The sequence below is a fragment of the Heterodontus francisci genome, chromosome 32 (assembly GCF_036365525.1).
Source record: "Heterodontus francisci isolate sHetFra1 chromosome 32, sHetFra1.hap1, whole genome shotgun sequence".
NCBI lineage: Eukaryota > Metazoa > Chordata > Chondrichthyes > Heterodontiformes > Heterodontidae > Heterodontus > Heterodontus francisci.
The window spans coordinates 7,451,181-7,472,260 of NC_090402.1; the positions used below are offsets into that span (position 1 = coordinate 7,451,181).

General features: G+C 44.6%; 1 protein-coding gene across 2 annotated transcripts in view; it reads right to left on the reverse strand.

Annotated features, from left to right (window-relative positions):
- Positions 1-211: 211 nt before the first annotated feature.
- Positions 212-21,080, reverse strand: part of abl1 (c-abl oncogene 1, non-receptor tyrosine kinase) — a 199,941-nt gene continuing 179,072 nt past the window's right edge. For both annotated transcript variants that reach the window (XM_068012142.1, XM_068012143.1), the window contains exons 6-11: positions 20,013-20,190; positions 19,085-19,269; positions 18,231-18,383; positions 17,518-17,607; positions 13,678-13,848; positions 212-12,550 (exon numbers count right to left, since the gene is read on the reverse strand). In XM_068012142.1, the coding sequence (XP_067868243.1) occupies positions 10,821-12,550; positions 13,678-13,848; positions 17,518-17,607; positions 18,231-18,383; positions 19,085-19,269; positions 20,013-20,190 (2,507 nt within the window). In that variant the 3' untranslated portion in view covers positions 212-10,820. The remainder of the gene's footprint in view (positions 12,551-13,677; positions 13,849-17,517; positions 17,608-18,230; positions 18,384-19,084; positions 19,270-20,012; positions 20,191-21,080) is intronic.

Consider the following 21,080-nt stretch of genomic DNA (forward strand, 5'->3'; position numbering starts at 1 on the left):
TATCCATGATGCAAGGACATAAAGCTGGCATGGAGGACCACCTGGATTTTTCCAGTCCTCAGGTGTGTATCAATTGCTGCTAATGAAAGATTTGCATTTATATAGCACCTTTCATGACCTCAGGATGCTTTACAGCCAATGAAGGACTTTTTGAAGTGAAGTGAAATGCTTAATTTTGAATAAAAATTTAAAAGAAAAGCAAAGGCCATCATCAAGAACATGAACACAAACTGTATTTGACCAGGAAAATTAAAATTGCACCATAGATGTTACAGAAACAAAAAAAGACATTTACACGTAAAAAGGGATACATGAATCACCCTTCAAAATGCTGGTAATATCAAGAGTAGATCAGATAATAGTGGCACAATATAATGTCCAATAAAAACCAACAAAACCAAACAGTACCTTGGCAAAAAGAATTGATTCTGTTATTAACAAAAGACAACTTAAGCACGGTTCTTCAATTCCATCTCACAGCAGTCAGTAAGGGCAAGAGTGATGGAAGATCATAACTTAACACTAATACTGAAACAATTAACAAAAAACTATAAATGGAACCAAGGCAATTAACAATGATACTGTATAATACAACCAAATCGCAAAAGGTGACCCAACAAAGGAACTTTGTTTTTTTTTTGGGGGGGGGGGGGGGTGTTTAATTGCACCATCGATAACAGATGACCTGTCTTGGATGTTCCAATGTCAAAGGTCATTGTGCCTGCTGCCCCAGGTCCTGGTGTCTGGCTTACCTAAGCTCCTGCTTTTACAACCCCTGTAAACATTGGTGATGGCTACTGTATCCTTCTGGGTACATCTTTCTGATAGGTGTAAACATTGTCGTTGGCTATCAAGTTGCTACAGGGTTCATTTACAATGCACGTTGCTTTGAAAGGACCCAGAGGTGTGCACTGAAACTGGCTGCCAAGGGTTGAGCGGGCAATGGCCAACAATTCCAAATTCAATTTCATGAAAAGAAGCCGCCCGAAAATCAGCAACAGTTTATCCAGGTGACAGGTCAAACCTACTTGTTGTATTAAAAACAATCAAAATTATGTCTAACATGTTTTGTTACCAGAAAAAGGTCAATAACTTAATACGAATCAGAATGGTAATTTTGCTGTGTCAATGTAGTGTGAAAGACAAAAATAACACTTTCACACTTGAAACACCGAGTGATTCTAGGTTTATTCTTTTAAAAAGAGGGATTTGTAGCTGCACACTCATTGAACAGGCTATATTAACAGTGAGACTGCTAAGCATCTCTCCATTCACGTGGAAGTCTAAAACAGTCAGGTGTGCACACAGAACTCTCCCAAACACATCCTACATACAATTCCATCCACTGTTCATGAAAAATGTAAAAACAAAACTCTACAGTGGATGTCATTTACAAAGGGATTCGCTGATACAGCAAACTGGGACCTGGGCACTCAAAGCACTGGTTTCATGTTTTATGAGATCAAGATTGTATTGGCTGAGACCTTCCTACAAGGGTCAATTGATTTTAACTTTAAACTGATGAGTAGATAGGGCATTTTATCATCAGGGAATACCTGCCACTGTGTAGAAACTACCTCTTTAAAGAGTGAAAGAGTCACCAGGGACATTACAGTGAGGGTCTGAGAACAGCCCACCTGGCTACGAGAGGATGAGTAGAAGTGAGCGACAACAGGGAAGAGTGAGAATGGAGGGGAAAAAAAAACTGAAATGTAAAAACCTGAGTCAAATAAATAAATAAATAAAGGACAACCCTATCGCGCTCACGTTACACATCCAGCACTCTGTATACATTGATTAACTCATACCGAGTGACCAAATATGGGGAAATGAGTGGCCAAAATATACAGCAAGTGTCAGAGGAAGCATGGATTATAATTCACAGCCAGTGCTTGTTGGTCACTTCTTTTCAAATCACTAAGTGACATTAAATGTCAACATTTTTGACTGTTTTTAATACCAGTTTTGAATCATTAGCATCTAGAAGGACATTGAGCACAATCACTGTCAGACTACAAGGTAACAAGGCTTCAGTCATATTCAACAGCTGCAGGATGAAAAGTCTCTCTGTAAAAGTGGGCTTCTTGCATCACGAGTATCTTACTGGAGGACATGGTACAGGAAATTATTCCGGGTCACCCACCTCCACTGCCTCCTGCATGAACATCTTAAATTCATTTCAAGTGCTTTAAATGTATTTTTTTTAAAAAGTAAAATTTGAAAACATTATGTGCCATTTTTTTTTTAAAACAGTGGTGCTTCACATGTTCACACAATGCTCTTACAGTACAAACTACAGACTGCGGGAGAGCTACAACGGGAAAATCCCACACAATGAAGTTATTGCCACGTGTAAGCTTTTCTTAAATTGGGGGGAACCCTTAGAACGGAATTGGTGAGGGTGAAATATTGATGGGCCACCTCACCCAAGGGCACTCTCAGACCTGATGTAATGGAATAGATGGCAGCAAAGGTCTGCAAAATACATGGCAAATGAGCTCAACCTGGTTTAATAAGGTCACACACAAACTAGGGGCAATGGTTTTGTGATGTGCAGTTATACTGTAAGCACTCTGGTAACTCAATCTGCCAGATGTATCCCCCGTGAACACTTAAAGAAAAACACGATCGGTACAACTGGTGCCTTGCTACTTCTGAGCTGGTCTGAATTTGCGTGGCTCAGTCAGTAACTCAGTTTTGAAATCGGATGCTATTGCGACAGACTGCAGATAAAAGTGTACTTAAACTGAGCGTCAAATTCATTTGATCCTTAATTGGTAATCTAGAGGAAGGTGGAAGGCTGAAGTTATTGCAGGGTCATTGACGCTGCCCCAGAATTAGTCACTGGCTATTCTATTGGGTTGGTTCCCTCTGGTTGTATTCAGAGTTAGTAAAGGCCATGACCTTAACATGGACAGAATAAGAGGGCCTTTAATCAGCAGTAACAAAGAACCAGATTTTCAGATCCACCGACTCGGGACATAATTGAAGGTTTTGGGCAAGAGATGCAGGTGGAATATGAGGAAATGTTTTTTTACGCAGTCGGTGGTAATCACCTGGAACTTGCTGCCCAGGAGGGTGGTGGAAGTGGAGACAAACAATCAACGACTTCAAAAGGAAATTGGCCACTTGAAGGAAATAGACTTGCAGGGCTACAAAGATTGAGCAGGGGAGTGGGACTGACTGGATAGCTCTGTGATGAGCCGGCACAGACTCGATGGGCTGAATGGCCTCTTTCTGTGCTGTAAATTACTCTAAGACTCCATCAGGAACTGGGACAGAGGTAACCTTAGCATTATAATTTCACCATTGAGCTCATTTAGATCATTTATAGTAGAATAAATATACAGGGAAAATGGTTCAAGACAAGTTTGTCACATTTCTGGCGTCACACTTGGTCAAACTTAAAATTTTTTTTTAAAAATTCAGTTGTTTTCCAATCTATGGAAAAAATGGTCAGAACCACCCTGACTTGGAACTATTTCGCTGTTCCTTCACTTATCGCTGGGTCAAAATCCTGCAATTCCCTTCCTAACACCCCAAGGACTGCAGCGGTTCAAGAAGGCAGCTCACAACCACCTTCTCAAGGGCAATTAGGGATGGACAATAAATGCTGGCCTAGCCTGTGACGCCCACATCCCACAAATGGTTTAAAAAAAGAAATCCCTTGATTGACCTCAGGATGTCCCTAACAGCAAATAACCTCTAACTGACCTTCTTGCACCAATTAAACCTTGTGGCTTTGTTGGACAGTCAGCTCCACTGTTAGTACAGAATAACACACAGCACACCACATGGTATAACCCAGCCATCCTGACAAAACAACATTACCTCACTAACCCTGAGCAATGCCATGGCAGACATAATATACTTTTAAATAAACTTACTCTTTAGACAGAGGACTTTTCTAATTTTCTTCAACTTTTAAAAATGCCACTGCATCGCTTTTGCGCTCTCAATTACCAATCACTTGCTATAATTTCTAACATTTGCATTAACAGGACTGCACATATATTAGGGAGAAACTGTATTTGTAGCTCCAATATATTTGGTAAGGCACTGCACTCTGACCAATTTATTTTAAAATCTATGTAACTAACCCATTGCAGCAATACTACATTGCTGTTCTGAATGCATTGTGGTGTTAGGATAGAGGTTACACTTGGTCTGCAACATTGAGAGCTCCGGAGTACAGCCACCCAGTCAAGAGGAGGCACTGTGCTCAGGCTCAGACCTTTAACATGAGAGAGGAGGGAAAGTAATCAAATGACCCAACTTCCTAAGGCACAGCACTTTTGGAAACCTTCTTTCCTACCTGGAGGGCAATGACACTGACTGCAGACTATTAAAGGGGCATTTCTCAAATGCCCCTCTTTGGGAGTTTGAACAAATGAGTGACACTGACTCCTCATCTAAAACCATATTGGGGAGAACGGAATAGGTTTTGTTGATAGGGTTAAATTAACAGCAGAGAGAGAAGGATTGTGTGGTGCATAGACACAGGCATAGACCAGTTGTGTTGAATGGCTGTTCTGCACACAATATGCAAGTCTATATAAAATGATGACATGGATTTGGGGGCAGGAAGGTGATAGAAAAATGGCAGTAGGAGGTTGGTGGGTAAAGGCACTTGGGAATACCGTGCACTGTTCTGGTCTCCATATTACAAAAAGGACAAAGAGGCACTGTAGAAGCTGCAAAAAAGATTCACAAGGATGATACCAGAACAGGAAGGTAATATTTGTCAGGAAAGACTGAACAGGCTGGGGCTCTTTTCTCTAGAAAAGAGAAGGCTCAAAGGTGACCTAATAGAGGTCTGTAAGATTTTGAAGGGGTTTGATCGGGTAGACGTAGAGATGATATAAGATAATCAATAATTAATCCAATAGGGAATTCTGGAAAAACTTCTTTACCCAAAGAGTGGTGAGAATGTGGAACTCACTACTGCAGGGAGTGGTTGAAGCGAATCGCACAGATGAATTTAAGCAGAAGCTAGATAAACACAATGAGAAAGGAAGGAACAGAAGGATCTGCCAAAGGAGTTAAATGAAGCAAGATGGAAGGAGAACACTGGCATGGACCAGTCGGTCAAAAGGCCTGTTTGTGCAGTAAATTCTGTGTAATCTCAAAACAATGATGCGCTAATTGTATGAGGTACTTATTTATTCAATTGCTTAAGAAATAAAATTATTACATGAAATTAAGATTCATTATGAAATAGCAACTGAAGAGGCTTTACAAATGATGGGGGAGTTGAGGTTATAACATTTGATTACGGTTTTACAATCAAGCAAAGCCGTCACTTTAATGATGCACATTAATTTTATGAGCTGGTTTATTGTCCAGATCTATCTTTGTGCTGCTTACATCTGTTGGAATGATTTGCGTTATTAATCCACGACCGTAACTGCACTGTTGGATGAATAAAGGATGTTATCACTATGAGTTCAGAGAACTATAATTCGAAGTTATTATACTGTGCACTGAGTGTCTGAGTTTAGTCGAATTACTCTGTCTACATAAACTCAGAAGTTCAGCATCTGCAATTCTACATGGATTTCTCTTCCTGAGTCTAGGAGGTTGAGAGGTGATCCGATCGAGGCGTTTAAATTGATAAAGGGATTCGACAGGGTAGATGCAGAGAAACTATTTCCTTAGGTGGGGAAACTAAGGAAAAGGGGAGATAAATTTAACATTGGAGATAGGCCAGTTAGGAGTGAAATCAGGAAGCACTTTTTCACGCAAAGACTGCGGATACTGGGGGCCAATTTTTAAGACTGAGATTTTTGTTGGGTAAAGATATTAAGGAATCTGGAGCAAAGGCAAGTAAATGGAGTCAAGATACAGATCAGCCATGACCTAATTGAATGGTGGAACAGGGTCGAGGGGCTGAATGGCCTTCTCCTCTTCCTGTATTTCTAATCCAGACATGCTCACGTGGAGAGTAAATGCTGACATGGAGCGGTTGGGCCAAGTGGTCTGTTTCCGTGTTGTAACTTATATATGGCTTTCTATATACAAGACTGCTTTCACACTGATCTAGCGTGGCCTTGCACCGGCCTTCATAAATCTGTCACGTTCACTCTGCGGTTACCAGTTGCCGTGCGAAACCCACGCACCAGGAGCTGGTGGCACTTGGATCAACATAAAAACAGTATTAGGGCAATAATGTGTGATCAAGTCTCCAATATCGATGTCAAGGTGCTGCTTCTGTGCAAATGAACACAGTTGTGAATAACTTGGCCATACACCCTCTGAAGAGCATTTATAATACTGTTTACAGGGGTGTAAAAACATATAGCAGGTTCTGGTCCTGTTAATATTGTACCGACATAGCTTTTGTATACTATTTGGAAACTAGAAATCTCTTTTCACAAAAAAGAAATAGTGCTACAATATACAGAATGAAAATAGTACGACCATGGAAGTCTAACCAGTTATTAGTGGAATCAAAGCTGATCCTGTCTGGCTATTACAGAGGCGACATCTTCAGTGATTGTCACTTGTGAGGAGGGATCACAAAAGAACACTAAGACCACTTCTTAACTATTTATACGAGTTTTAGCAATGAAACTAGATCTCAGCGTAGAAAATATAGAAGTATTCGATTTCTTTCAAGTCTTTTCAGATTATGTGGAATCAAAATAAAATAGCAAGCTCTCATATTCGCATACAGTGCGACTCTGATGTGGCCACATTTAGCCTTCCTGCTCTAGATTTCAACGCAGTGCAGTTCTATAATCACAATACAAAAACATCTTATTCTAATAACCAACAAAAGAAACAGCTTTACTTTACAATTGATGAGTTCAGTGGATGCTAAAGTCATTACATAATTGGCCAAACTTGAAAAATATCGCTGTTTGGCTAAATCAAACTCTTGACTGCTGTGGGAAGGAAGTTAAGGCATTGCTTAATAAAACTAAAGTGTAAAGATAAACTCCAGGCCTAAAGCATCTTGATATTTCACATTGTGTTTCTCTGGGTTTGTTTTCCAAGCCCCTCATGATTCAGGGAGAAGTGCCCAAGCTAATCACACATTAATGGTGTATTTAAGTGTCAGCCATCACAAAAGACCTGACTGCCCCATAAGCATTGCATAGTGCATATCTTAAGAGCTTTATTATGAGCTGCTTCTGTGTGATTCCATCAAATCAAAAGACAGTAATTTCACTCCCCATCCCACCACACGTCCCCCCCTCCTCTAAAATACACTCCTTAAATGCGAGTTCATGTTGACATCAGGAATGATAAAGTCCAGGGCGGCTTTGACATAAGGTCTTGAATATAACCCAATGATTAATAAAATGCTCGTGAAGTCTTCAGTTTTTGCAGGCAAGTTTCTGCAGTCATTAGCAACATTCTGGCTGGTGAAAGTCACAAGCTAAGTTAAAGTGTTCCATTTGGTTCAAATGACCTGACTTACTTCGCTTGAGTGACTTTTGCAATTGGCAAATAACTTTTAAGATTTGCTGGTGGCAATTTTAGTTGCAGAGAAAAAGAATAAAAAATCTTACCACGAAGGAAAAATTATTGCATTCAAGCCCTGTGAGTAGATCTCAGTTTGGGCAAGGCTGAGACACAAGGATATAAATATTGAATGATGGGACAAGTCCTCAAGTCTGCTTCAGTTACCACGTTATATAGAGTTACATATTACATATATTTTTTACATGTTACATATCGTTCAGAACCAATTATTTTGACGCTGATTAAAATATTAAATTTATATCGCCAACTCTCAATATAGCTGAATATCAGGAATGTTCATTTCACCAGGAATATGTAATCTTCATCTGAGATTAAGGCTTTGCTTAGTCGTTTTATCTGGTCATTACCACATTGCTTGCTGGGAGCTTGCTATGTGAAAATTGGCTGTCGCATTTCCTACATTACCTCAGTGACTACACTTTGACAGTACTTCATTGGCTGTAAAGCACTTTGTGACATCTGAAGGCAGTGAAAAACGCTATATAAATGCAAATCTTTTTTCTTTTATAAAACTCAAAAAATTTAAGTTGATGTGGCAGGTTCTCACTTACCTCACCAGAAAGGTAAGAGAAGTAGAAATGGCAGGTGTTTCCACTGAAAAAGACTTTAATTTCTATAGTGATTTTCACAACCTCAGGAGGTCCTAAGGTGCTTTACAGCCAATGAAGTACTTCTGAAGTTTGATCACTGTTGTATTGTAGGAAATGTGGCAGCCAAGTTGCGCACAACAAGCTCCCAAAGACAACCATATGATAATGACTGGATCATCTGTTTTTAGTGATGTTGGTTAAGTGATAAACATTGGCCAGGACACTGGGGAGAACTCCCAAGCTCTTCTTCAGAATAGTGGCCATGGGATCTTTTACGCAGAGAGAGGACAGATAGAGCCTCGGTTTGACGTCTCATCCAAACAGTGCAGCACTCCCTCAGAACTGCACTGGAGTCTATCTTTAGAGTGGAACTTGAACTCACAACCACAGTACTCAGAGATGACAGTGTTACCCACTGAGCCATGGCTGCCAATGCTGCACCCAAGCCCTGGTACTCCGGCCCTCAAAGTTCAGGCAACTTGGTTCTACTTGCTCTTGTATTTATTTTCTGGTTTTGTCGTTCTAATTTTGTGAACCAGGAGTATTTTTCAAGCTGTAGGTGGATAAATTCTAAACGAGAACACCCGGAGTGGTTACTTTCAGATTAATGGGATAGTATCAGCGACATTAAGTTATCTGCAGCTTAATGGGTGCCTTGATTTAAATGTTGGAACATGGCCTCCCCAAATCTCTATGTTTACACACCGATGTGACTCATGGAAACAGAAAGCTGGGATACCCTTTGGCAGAGGGCACCCTTAATATTGATGGTACCTCCTGGTACAACTACGGGATGGAGAGAGCCAGACCCATCATTAATCTTTGACATGAGTGGGGGTGGGGGTGAGGAAGGGGGAGGGACAAACAAAGAGATATTGCAGACTGCAATTTTTCGTTAAGTTGCTAAAACATTTTTTCCCCACACACCATTTCTGAGTGAATTAAGCACTGTCAAATTGAGTTGAGATTCTGCCAAGCAACTCCCATGTACTTTGAACATGGAGTACCAACACAGCCCGGCCCGTTCAGCTCAGAGTATGGCCAGAGCAGTAGCTGGGGGCCAGTTTCTTGCATTTACACCATCAAATGCACTTTCTGCTTAGAGCTACCAACCCTCCAGGAATTAATCTCCTGGATACTGCAGTGAGTAACACTGGGAGAAAAAGCACAGGGACATGAAAAGGAAAATGGTGCGCTTGAGTTAGAAAAAGATTGGAGGTGGAGGAAAGAGGCGGTTTTACTGGGTGGGATGATTGGAGGTGAGAGATCACATGCTGAAACCTCCAGGAATATGTCCAACCAGAGCTGGCAACCTTAACTCTGCTCCTAGCAGCAAAACGTGTTGGCCAGAGAAGAGGTGTGACTACAATTCTAGTACTGGGGTACAGTTCTATTAATTATGGGGACCAGGGGTGATGTTGCTAGTGCATGGACTCCAAACTTGAATACCAGCGTGAAAGTGCATTCCAGGATTGCTAATTAAAACTGCACTCAAAACCCCTTCTCCACCCCCAAACCCTTCACCCTGGAAATACAAACCAGCCCCAGCCCAGGATGAGACGTCACCTTCAGACAGTGGAGCTACGGCTGATTCGACTGCCTCCTCTGTTTGTCTGAGCTTTGGAACAATATGCCAGTAAATAATGAGGTAGGAATTGTAGAAGTGGTGAGCTGTTACTTGATACTGTCAGCTGTGGTGCTACTCTGCTCACAGAAGTGATCAACTCTTGCTAATTAAACAACCTCTTCAGTTGTGATGTGGGCACACTGTGGCATCTAGTTTTAAATGTGCAGCCACAGTATTAAAATCCGATGGCCTTGTAACCAAAGGAGAGCGCTGCCTGTTCGAAGTGTTAACATTTGTGATAATTATATGCCACTTCTGTCTATTCTTTAACACTGCGAGGGGTAAACTGTACAGCCTTGTCTAAAATAAAAATCAAGTGCAAGTGATGAAAAGTGAACTGCAGTAAAGGATGAGGTGCCACCGACAATCTGGTGACTAATCAATTCACGTGGAATAAAGTGAATTTCCTTCTCCACCAACTCTCCCAACATCCCCCTTCTAAAGGGTTTCAACAAGTTTCTGGATTTTAAGTAATAAAAGTTGAGATTTTTCTGAGTTGGGATGGGGTGGAGGTTGACACAAGACACCATTTCAACCTTTTCAGGGCTGCTCCCGTGATAAACTAGCACTTCCAAGTAAGATTAGTGCAGTTTACTGGGCAGGGAAACTACATTCACATCAAAGTAAACAAGCCTAATTAGCAGTTTGCATGCCACAGAATGTGACACACAAATGCTAGCTCCTGAAAATATACAACAGCATCGGGGGGGTAGTTATCAACAAGAAAACGGCAATCCTCTTGTACTTTGGAGTGGGATTAACTGCTGCCGCCTAGAAGCCGTTAAGTACAGGTGAGAGAAAAGAACAGAATAAACTGATGGGATGAGATGAAATAAAGTTGGAGGGGCTCTGCTAAGTTGAACGGCCTGCTTCTGTGCTGTAAAATTCATTATGTAATAACAAAGCCCTGACAGGAGTTAACTGAAGCAGACGTGAGGAATTTACAGGTCCACTGAACAAATGCCATGTTTCCATGCACACCTCTGGCAGCAAGCAGCCAAATTCAAGTCCTTCTCCTGATTCTATCACACTGTTACGGAGTCTGGGAGCAGCTTTCTGTGTAGATATTCCTTACCCCACCACCCACCCCCCCCCCCCCCCCTGAGCCTTTGCTACCTCTGGACAATGTCACTGATTTCTTTCACAGATGAGAGCAGTTTGGTAAAGTCCTGGCTGGCTGAGCAGATCTGTAGCTGCCGGAGATTGCTCTCCAGCTTGTTGATGGCCTCCCTGAAGGCGAACTTGTTGCGCATCTGCTGGATGGAGTCCACATAGCTGGTGCAGAAGGTGTAGAGGTTCGTGGCTGCCTCCAGCACCACGCTATGGCTGGCCATCTGCTCAGAGTTCTTGTCAATAGCCACGCGCAGCGCCTCGGTGCTTTCCAAGACAGTGTCCTTGGTGATGTTGGCACTGGCCATCCTCTCTGGCTGCTGCCTCGTCTTCCGCAGGGACACCCTGGTGGAGATGAGGGGGATGAAGGCCGTGGTGGTGGAGGCTTGCTGCTCGGTGCTTGGGTTCGGCAAGCCAGGCTGGGTGGAGGATAAGGGGGTGGCCGACGACCTCGCCGAGGACTGGGGCTTTGGTGCGGAGTGGAGGGTGGGCCTTTTAACCATGTCCCCCAGCGGGCTGGGCTTCAAGGCCTCACTATTTGAAGCGTCCGTGACTGGCTTGGGCTTGGCGCCTCCGACACTCTCGCCTGCTGTCTCGTGGGTCGGGCTCCGAGGCGGCCTGACTGATTTTGCAGCCGGCGGAGGAGGAGGAGCAGGCTTGGATTTCTGCAGCTTGCCTCGGTCCCTGACAGGAGCTGACAGCAGCTGCTCAGGAGCCTGCTTGAACCTTCGTGCCCTCGAGTCCTCAGTAAGCAGATTCACCCCCCCCAGGAACGAGGTGGAGCTCTGCTTCAGTGCGGGAGGAGCCAGGCCGGAGGAGACGTGCTCCTGTAGGGAAGCAGAATTTAAGGCACAAATTTTCCCACCCTCATCTTTGTCCTTGACATTGGGACTGCTGGACACAATGGCTGCTGGCTGCCTACGGACAAGCTTTGGAGTTGATGCCGGCGGGCTTGAGCTGGGACTGGACTCCAAATTACCAAAAACATCGTCATTTAACTCGTCCGTCTTTTTCGGCAGCCGAGGCGGTGCAGTCAAGCTTCCCCGAGGAGCCACGTCTGCTTTAGTATCATTTGCCCTCTTTCGAGGTAAGGCTGGCTTCTCATTCCTATCGCAACCCGAGGCCAGGGACGACTCAGCCTGCTTCCCTGCAGACTGGAGGTCCCGGGGTAGCGTCAGGGCTTTCCTCTCCATCTCTTTGCTGCCCGGGGGCATTGAGGATGCAGAGCAAGATCTCATGAAACGCTTGGAGTTGGAGATCGGTTCCTCCTCACTCCCCACAGCTTTGCCTGAGGCTAACGTGCTGGACTTCTTCAAGTGCGGAGAGAAGAACCCAGTTGTTCCCAAGAAGCTTCCATTGGCGACTCCTCCACCTCCATTGTTGGCACTTTGCCCCCCAATGCTAAACGAGTGCTGCAATTTGCTTGGGTCCATTGTGTCTAAAGGCACCACGCTATTGACAAAGGCTCCGTTGTTTCCATCTTTACCAGCTGTGCTGGCATCCTCTGCCACCTTTCTCTCCGACTGCCCGTCCACATCCCGGAAAGAGCTGCTGCGTTTGGGAGGGGCAGGCGCAGTCTTTTTCTTCTTTTTGATGAAGGAGCTGAAGATGGAACTGGATTTGCCTTTCTCCTTAGTGAAAGACTGCAAACGGTCATCATCCAAGTTGCTGTCTGGATCTCTGTCCTTGCGTGGCAGCATCGGAGAAATGGCCATCTCGTGGTCCCCAGAATCTGCACACAGAGAAGCAAACATAAACATCCACACTTGCTGTTCTGCACAGGATTATGCTCTGGGCAACCAAACATTCTCAGTTCTGATGGGAGGTCACAGACCTGAAACGTTAACTCTGTTTCTCTCTCCACAGATGCTGCCTGACCTGCTGAGTATTTGCAGCATTTTCTGTTTCTGTACTTCACTTCTACTTTTATTCTTCACATCCAAACAAATGATCATACTGACTATAGCAACAGTTGTTCTGTAAATAATAACCTTCTTCTGGTCGTGGGAGTGGAGGGGAGGAAGACAGGTGGGTCCGCACTGCGGGTGTTTGTGTGGGTGGCGGGAGGGTTGTATTTGCAGGTGGGTGCGGCATGCTATTTGTGCGGGAGTGGGGGGAGGGGGCGGGGGGGAAGTAGTGGAGAGAGTGGCCTGTGTTCAAATCCAGCTCAGACTAATGAGGGGTCTTACACGAGATGAGTTTGGATGCTCCCAATCCAGTTCCGAGTGGGCATAGGCCTACAGCACCGGCTCACTCCTTATATTGCAGTAATTGGCATTTTCACTCAGAGGCCACAGGGTACCTGGTATAGACACTGGTGAAGTAGGGAGAGCCTTTCTGGATTCTGGGATTGAGGCAAGTTGTTTGTTACACAGTTGAGGGAGCTTTACTGAGCTGTGTCTAAAATGGAAGGCGTTCCAGTCGCAGGACTAGCATCCTCCTCACTTTGATCAGCACAAAAGGGGGGAAAATTAAGACTATTCACGTTATTTTAAACTCTTACACGGTAGAAATACTGCTCGGTATTCAGTTCCCAGTACCTTAGTGATGCCATACAATGCAACTCGCTGTTTAGACAAAGGTAATAACAATTAAACAAAGTCACAGCATTCTGATACTGTTTTCAAGAGATGTGCGGTTTAACAAACATTTAAATAAAGATTAATTTTGCTTTCAGTACAACATGAAATGATAGGGTGAGATGATGTAAGGGGTGGGAAGAGGTTCAAGTGGAGCAAATGGCCAGTTTCTGTAAAACTTAATGTTAAGAATGACTTTGGGGTTCAGCGCATAGTCTTGCTGTCCCTGGTTTCGTTAGTTACGCCTCCTGCACGCTTTCACATGTAATGCGAGACGTACCATGTTGGCTCAGGACTTTAAGTATTGAATGGGATGCCTCTTGGACCTCATTTGGCTCTTTGCTCTCGGTTGTTCTGCGAAGGGTGCGCGTTTTGGTCGGCAGTTCCGGTGCCTGTGGCTTGTTGCTGCCACAGCATTTCCCTCCTTTTTTCCCTAGTTCTTTTTCGACCTCTGTAAAGTACACGACAAAGACATTCCTGGACTGTTAAAATAACTACGTTTTCAAATTTTTGTTTAAATTGTGGTAGGGTTTCCAAAAATAAATGCAGATGACCTGCCCACTTTTTCAGCCAGCAGAAGTCTGGAAACTTACCACGGGCCATTTAAACAATGAAGGTGCTTAATGTTTAACAATATACTGACCTACAAAATGTGAAACACCGTACCATGTGACTGCTTACATGACCTACAGATTAAATTTATATTTTGCACCAAAACTAACTGAACTTACCATGAAGAACCCGACCCTTTGGCCACAAAAACATTTAGCTGTAGATTGACTACTTAGTACTGCAAACTGACGCGCACCCCTTCACTCCCAGTAAATACTGACGCGCACCCCTTCACTCCCAGTAAATACTGACGCGCACTCCTTCACACCCAGTAAATACTGACGCGCACCCCTTCCCTCCCAGTAAATACTGACGCGCACCCCTTCCCTCCCAGTAAATACTGACGCGCTCCCCTTCCCTCCCAGTAAATACTGACGCGCTCCCCTTCACTCCCATGAATACTGACGTGCACCTCTTCCCTCCCAGTAAATACTGACGCGCACCCCTTCCCTCCCAGTAAATACTGACGCACTCCCCTTCACACCCATGAATACTGATGCGCACCCCTTCCCTCCCAGTAAATACTGACGCGCACCCCTTCACACCCAGTAAATACTGACGCGCTCCCCTTCACTCCCATAGATACTGACGCGCACCCCTTCCCTCCCAGTAAATACTGACGCGCTCCCCTTCACTCCCATAGATACATACGCGCACCCCTTCCCTCCCAGTAAATACTGACGCACTCCCCTTCACTCCCATAGATACTGACGCGCACCCCTTCCCTCCCAGTAAATACTGACGCGCACCCCTTCACTCCCAGAGATACTGACGCGCACCCCTTCCCTCCCAGTAAATACTGACGCGCACCCCTTCCCTCCCAGTAAATACTGACGCGCTCCCCTTCACTCCCATGAATACTGACGCGCACCCCTTCCCTCCCAGTAAATACTGACGCGCACCCCTTCCCTCCCAGTAAATACTGACGCGCACCCCTTCCCTCCCAGTAAATACTGACGCGCACCCCTTCCCTCCCAGTAAATACTGACGCGCACCCCTTCACTCCCAGTAAATACTGACGCGCACCCCTTCCCTCCCAGTAAATACTGACGCGCTCCCCTTCACTCCTATAGATACTGACGCGCACCCCTTCCCTCCCAGTAAATACTGACGCGCACCCCTTCACACCCAGTAAATACTGACACACACCCCTTTCACACCCAGTAAATACTGACGCGCACCCCTTCACACCCAGTAAATACTGACACACACCCCTTCACACCCAGTAAATACTGACACACACCCCTTCACACCCAGTAAATACTGACGCGCACCCCTTCACACCCAGTAAATACTGACGCGCACCCCTTCACACCCAGTAAATACTGACGCGCACCCCTTCACACCCAGTAAATACTGACGCGCACCCCTTCACACCCAGTAAATACTGACGCGCACCCCTTCACTCCCAGTAAATACTGACACGCACCCCTTCACACCCAGTAAATACTGACGCGCACCCCTTCACACCCAGTAAATACTGACACACACCCCTTCACACCCAGTAAATACTGACGCGCACCCCTTCACTCCCAGTAAATACTGACACACACCCCTTCACACCCAGCAAATACTGACACGCACCCCTTCACACCCAGCAAATACTGACGCGCACCCCTTCACTCCCATGAATACTGACGCGCACCCCTTCACTCCCATAAATACTGACGCGCGCCCCTTCACTCCCATAAATACTGACGCGCACCCCTTCACTCCCATAAATACTGACACGCACCCCTTCACTCCCATAAATACTGACACGCACCCCTTCACTCCCATAAATACTGACACGCACCCCTTCACACCCAGTAAATACTGACGCGCACCCCTTCACACCCAGTAAATACTGACGCGCATCCCTTCACTCCCAGTCAATACTGACGCGCACCCCTTCACTCCCAGTCAATACTGACGCGCACCCCTTCACTCCCAGTCAATACTGACGCGCACCCCTTCACTCCCAGTCAATACTGACGCGCACCCCTTCACTCCCAGTCAATACTGACGCGCACCCCTTCACTCCCAGTACATACTGACGCGCACCCCTTCACACCCAGTAAATACTGACGCGCACCCCTTCACTCCCAGTACATACTGACACGCACCCCTTCACTCCCAGTACATACTGACACGCACCCCTTCACTCCCAGTCAATACTGACGCGCACCCCTTCACACCCAGTAAATACTGACGCGCACCCCTTCACACCCAGTAAATACTGACGCGCACCCCTTCACACCCAGTAAATACTGACGCGCATCCCTTCACTCCCAGTCAATACTGACACGCACCCCTTCACACCCAGTAAATACTGACACGCACCCCTTCACACCCAGTAAATACTGACGCGCATCCCTTCACTCCCAGTCAATACTGACGCGCACCCCTTCACTCCCAGTCAATACTGACGCGCACCCCTTCACTCCCAGTCAATACTGACGCGCACCCCTTCACTCCCAGTCAATACTGACGCGCACCCCTTCACTCCCAGTCAATACTGACGCGCACCCCTTCACTCCCAGTACATACTGACACGCACCCCTTCACTCCCAGTACATACTGACACGCACCCCTTCACACCCAGTAAATACTGACGCGCACCCCTTCACTCCCAGTACATACTGACACGCACCCCTTCACTCCCAGTAAATACTCACGCGCACCCCTTCACTCCCAGTAAATACTGACGCACACCATTTCACCCCCAGTAAATACTGACACACACCCCTTCACTCCCAGTAAATACTCACGCGCACCCCTTCCCTCCCAGTAAATACTCACGCGCACCCCTTCACTCCCAGTAAATACTGACGCACACCATTTCACCCCCAGTAAATACTGACGCGCACCTATTCACTCCCAGTAAGTTCCGACACGTGTTAGAGATGCTTCCAAGCCTGTTTGTGAAGAAGACACTGAGACTAGGATGCTTTGGTGGAGATTGTTTATTGCTTGTGACAAAGCTTACTTCTGCACTCCGACCAACACCCACAGCCAGTGCTGGCTGGCTCTTTATATATACACATTTGAATACAAATAACCAATTAACACTCATCACCTGTTCACCCTATTATTTTGAACTACCAGGTATTTATCATCCATCAACAGAACTTCAGATCCTAACAACACGCACCCATTCACTCCCAGTAAATACCGACGTGCACCCAGTAAATAATGACACGCTCCCATTCTCTCTCTGGAAATACTGAGATACTCCAATGGACCCGCTGCAGAAAACTGGCACATTCTCACGAACCACCATAAATATTGGCACAATTCCAATGGACTCCTTGTCCTAATTTTTTTGAAAGTCTGCTATCTTAAGGTAAAATGATGTTAGATAGACATCATTTATTAATAGAGACAATGGAAATAAAGTGCGAGTTTGTAAATATAGAGAAAAACAAGAATTCGGAATTTTTTTTTGTGTCGCCTCAGAGGGACTGAGACCAGCTGAATCTATGCACCCCTCATATAACCTGGTTTGTCCTCCACCACCAGCACTCACCTTCTGATATGCTGGACTCTTGGAACATTGTATCGAACGCTCGATGGATGTCTGCGAATGATGGTCGGTCCCCTGGGTTCCATTTCCAACCTAGAGGCAGGCATTGTGGTTAGAAGTTTCCTTACTCAGGTAAAGCTTTCCCATCCAACAGCATCAACACGGCTTCTTCTTAATATTAATCCATTGACTGATTTCATGAGGAAAGCAGGCAGGCTTTCGCCATTCCTACCGCAGGTGATGTCGAGCATTGAGACCTGGCGCAAAGCGCAGCTCTTGACGTTATCTGTCAGAACTGTAGACATGGTGCTGCCAAGAGTTGCAATTCACTTTTGAGACTGGGCTATTTTCAGAAGTTTATTTTTAAATAAAAAGATTAAATGCTAGGAAGTCACACTGGAAATATTGACATGTAGCTTTCTAGATTCTTATACTTCCTGTACCAACGATAAGCATTAAAAAATGGTAATCTTGAGTCTACTGCCTGTGGGAAAAGCTGGGGTAAGAATGCTTTGATACAATAACTTTGTATGGACCGAGTATTTTCAATTGGTCACTGGCTGTGGAAAGGTTGGCATCACTCGAGTGTCTCCAGTGGTTTGAGGAAGTAACTGCAGCGTGACAGGCTCCATTGTAAGGAATTTATAATGGCAGCCGTAAGGTTATTAATATATCATGCATGATCTAAACATGCCACTGAATTAACTCGTACTCACACGCTCGCATCAACTCGTAGACTTTCTCTGGACAACCCTCAGGCCGCTCCATCCTGTAATCCTTTTCCAACAGGTCATAAACTTGAGAGAGGTCAATTCCAGGGTAGGGGGACATGCCGTACGTCGCAATCTCCCACAGCAGAACACCAAATGCTAAGGGATTCAGATACACAATATGGAAAGAGGTAATTTTCTTTGCAGCAGTTCCATAACACAAGCAGTTGCAGAGTAATGGCATAACATTAGCCCCATCGTGAGATACACAGGAGAGTCAGAAATGGTCAAATTACTGATGATAAACAATAGCAGGCTCACCTAACTCCACATTTGCATAGGGACAGCTGCCTTCAAGACCTCTTAGTTAAAAATTGTTCGAAAGAGGTAGGTAAATATGGATATTAATGCTTCCCTGTTCCTCTATCTACTCAGCAATGAGCAATTACAACACAGTCAGGGGGTGGTGATGGGTGGGGGGGAGGCTTTGAAGAATTGAATAGATAAACCCAGGAAGCTAAATGACTCCAGGTTAGTGGTGGAAGCAACTGCTGGTAATTCAGCTTCCTGACCTTGTTGGCATTCATCAACACTCCTACAGGCAGCAACCATAATTAACTGATTGGAACTCAACATTAAAACTACAAAACACAACATAAATGGGGGGGGGGGGGGGGGGGGGAGGCAGGGGAAATCCAGCAGGTGGCTCAAGCTAATAGTAAGAGTTTTCTTTCTAATAGTGATGTTTCTTCAACCAGAATTCATTATTCCAGATGGTTCCTCCCAAAGCACTTACAATCCATACAAGAATTTTAACAATGCATATTATAAATATTCAGCTGGAGCAACGGTGTACTTACCCCACACATCAGATTTGATTGAAAATTTGTTGTAGGCCAGGCTCTCTGGAGCAGTCCATTTAATGGGAAATTTTGCCCCAGCATGTGCTGTGTACGTGTCCCCCGTCATTAACCTGCTTAGCCCAAAATCAGCCACTTTAACCAAGTGGTTCTCCCCTACAAGGCAGTTCCTCGCGGCAAGATCCCTAGGGAAAGGTACGAGGAAGAATTAGATCCCTAGGAAAAGCTACAAGGAACAATCAGATTCCGAGGGAAAGTTACATGAAACAATTAGACCCCGTGGGAAATTACAATTAGATGCTGGAATAGGTACAAGGAACAATTAGATCGCTCAGAGAAATTACAAGGGACAATTAGATTGCTAGGAAGCCTCATTTGCCTGTGAAGAATATGAAGGCAGTGTGCTAACGACTGCAAATGGAAAGGTTAGACATTGTCCAGACTAAAGGGCAGATACTCAGCATTTTTAACACATAGATATAAATTTTAAAATGACAATTCCCTCCCCTCAGATAACAGATGTAGCTGTAGAGAAGAAATAAAGCTCCAGTGACCAGCAAGTATAGCAACTGTGCAATTAAGTAGCTTACTTACAGAAATCGTTCAATGGCTGAATCTTATTGTACCTTGAAAATAATCAGCTTTCACTTGTACAGGAACAGGCTATTGCAGCGTGAGCACTGAATTCAGTGACAGAGAGTTCAAGCTGTTTCTGCATGAGTGAAGAACTTAGTTTTTTTTTTAAGCCACCACAATTCCTGGCCAGAATGGCGAGGTTTGGATAATTCTAATGCTGTGTTATATTCTACAGGGAGCTGGCTTTTAAAAATAAGTTTGGAGCGCTACAATCTGCCACAGTGAATCACAATCCGACACAGCGAGATTAATCATTAATCTGCTAAGATTCTCAAGTACCAGAACAACGTACCTGTGAATGAAATTTTTCTTCTCCAAATACTCCATCGCAGAGGAGATCTGAGTTGCCATGTATAGCAGCACAACAGCATTCACCTCCTCCTTGTTGCAATCACGCAGGTAATCCAGGAGGTTACCATGAGTCATAAACTCTGTGATGATATAAAAGGGAGGCTCCCGAGTACATACACCTTTGGGAAGGAATGACACAAGGGACTCATTGTAATGTTACTAACATTCTACGTGGTGTTCAAATACAGTAGGTGTTTCCAGCTGGGTGAATGACCTCTTACTCGGCATCAACTTGTGCACAGAGACTCGGTCCAAAAAAAAACACTCAAACATTTAATGTTGTTTTGTTGTCTGATAGAATCTTTGTTCCCCAACATTTTTTTGTTATAAAAGGGGACTCAACATTCCAGGGTTTGAAAGGCAACTTTCCAATCGTAACATTGCAAAGTTTTGAGCTGAAGACCATGTAACCGATTCTTCCAAATCTCTCACTGGGTTACGGGCTGTGATTCTAGAACTAACAATTCCATGTCCCCTTTCCTAACAGGAATTCACCAGTAAAAACCCTGCCATGTGTTTCCGTTACCCCTTCGTTATGAACAAATGAAAATGACGGGCAGGAAAAGATCAGCTGATCCATCATGTTGTTGGTAATTTGCTCCCCTATTCTATCACACACTTACTTAAAAATATGCTGACTGTTTTATTTTGATACTCTTAACTTTAAAGAGAGTCCTCTAAGTCCTGAAATACAGTACCCACCAGCAGAACCTTTCTGAACTTCATTTCTATACATCAGTGAAAATTTTAGTGACTTTTATCAAGTCCCAACAAATTGCATTTTTATAGCGCCTTTAACATAGCAAAACATCCTTCACAGGAATGTTCACAATTTCCTCCTGAAACGCCTCTGCTTCTCTCCATTTCTCTCCTCCTTTAAGACGTTCCTTAAAACCTTCCTCATTGACCAAGGTTTTGGTCACCTGTCCTGATATCTCCTTATGCGGCTCGGTGTCAAATTTTATTCAATAATGGTTCCGTAAAGCGCCTTGGGGCATTTAGCTACATT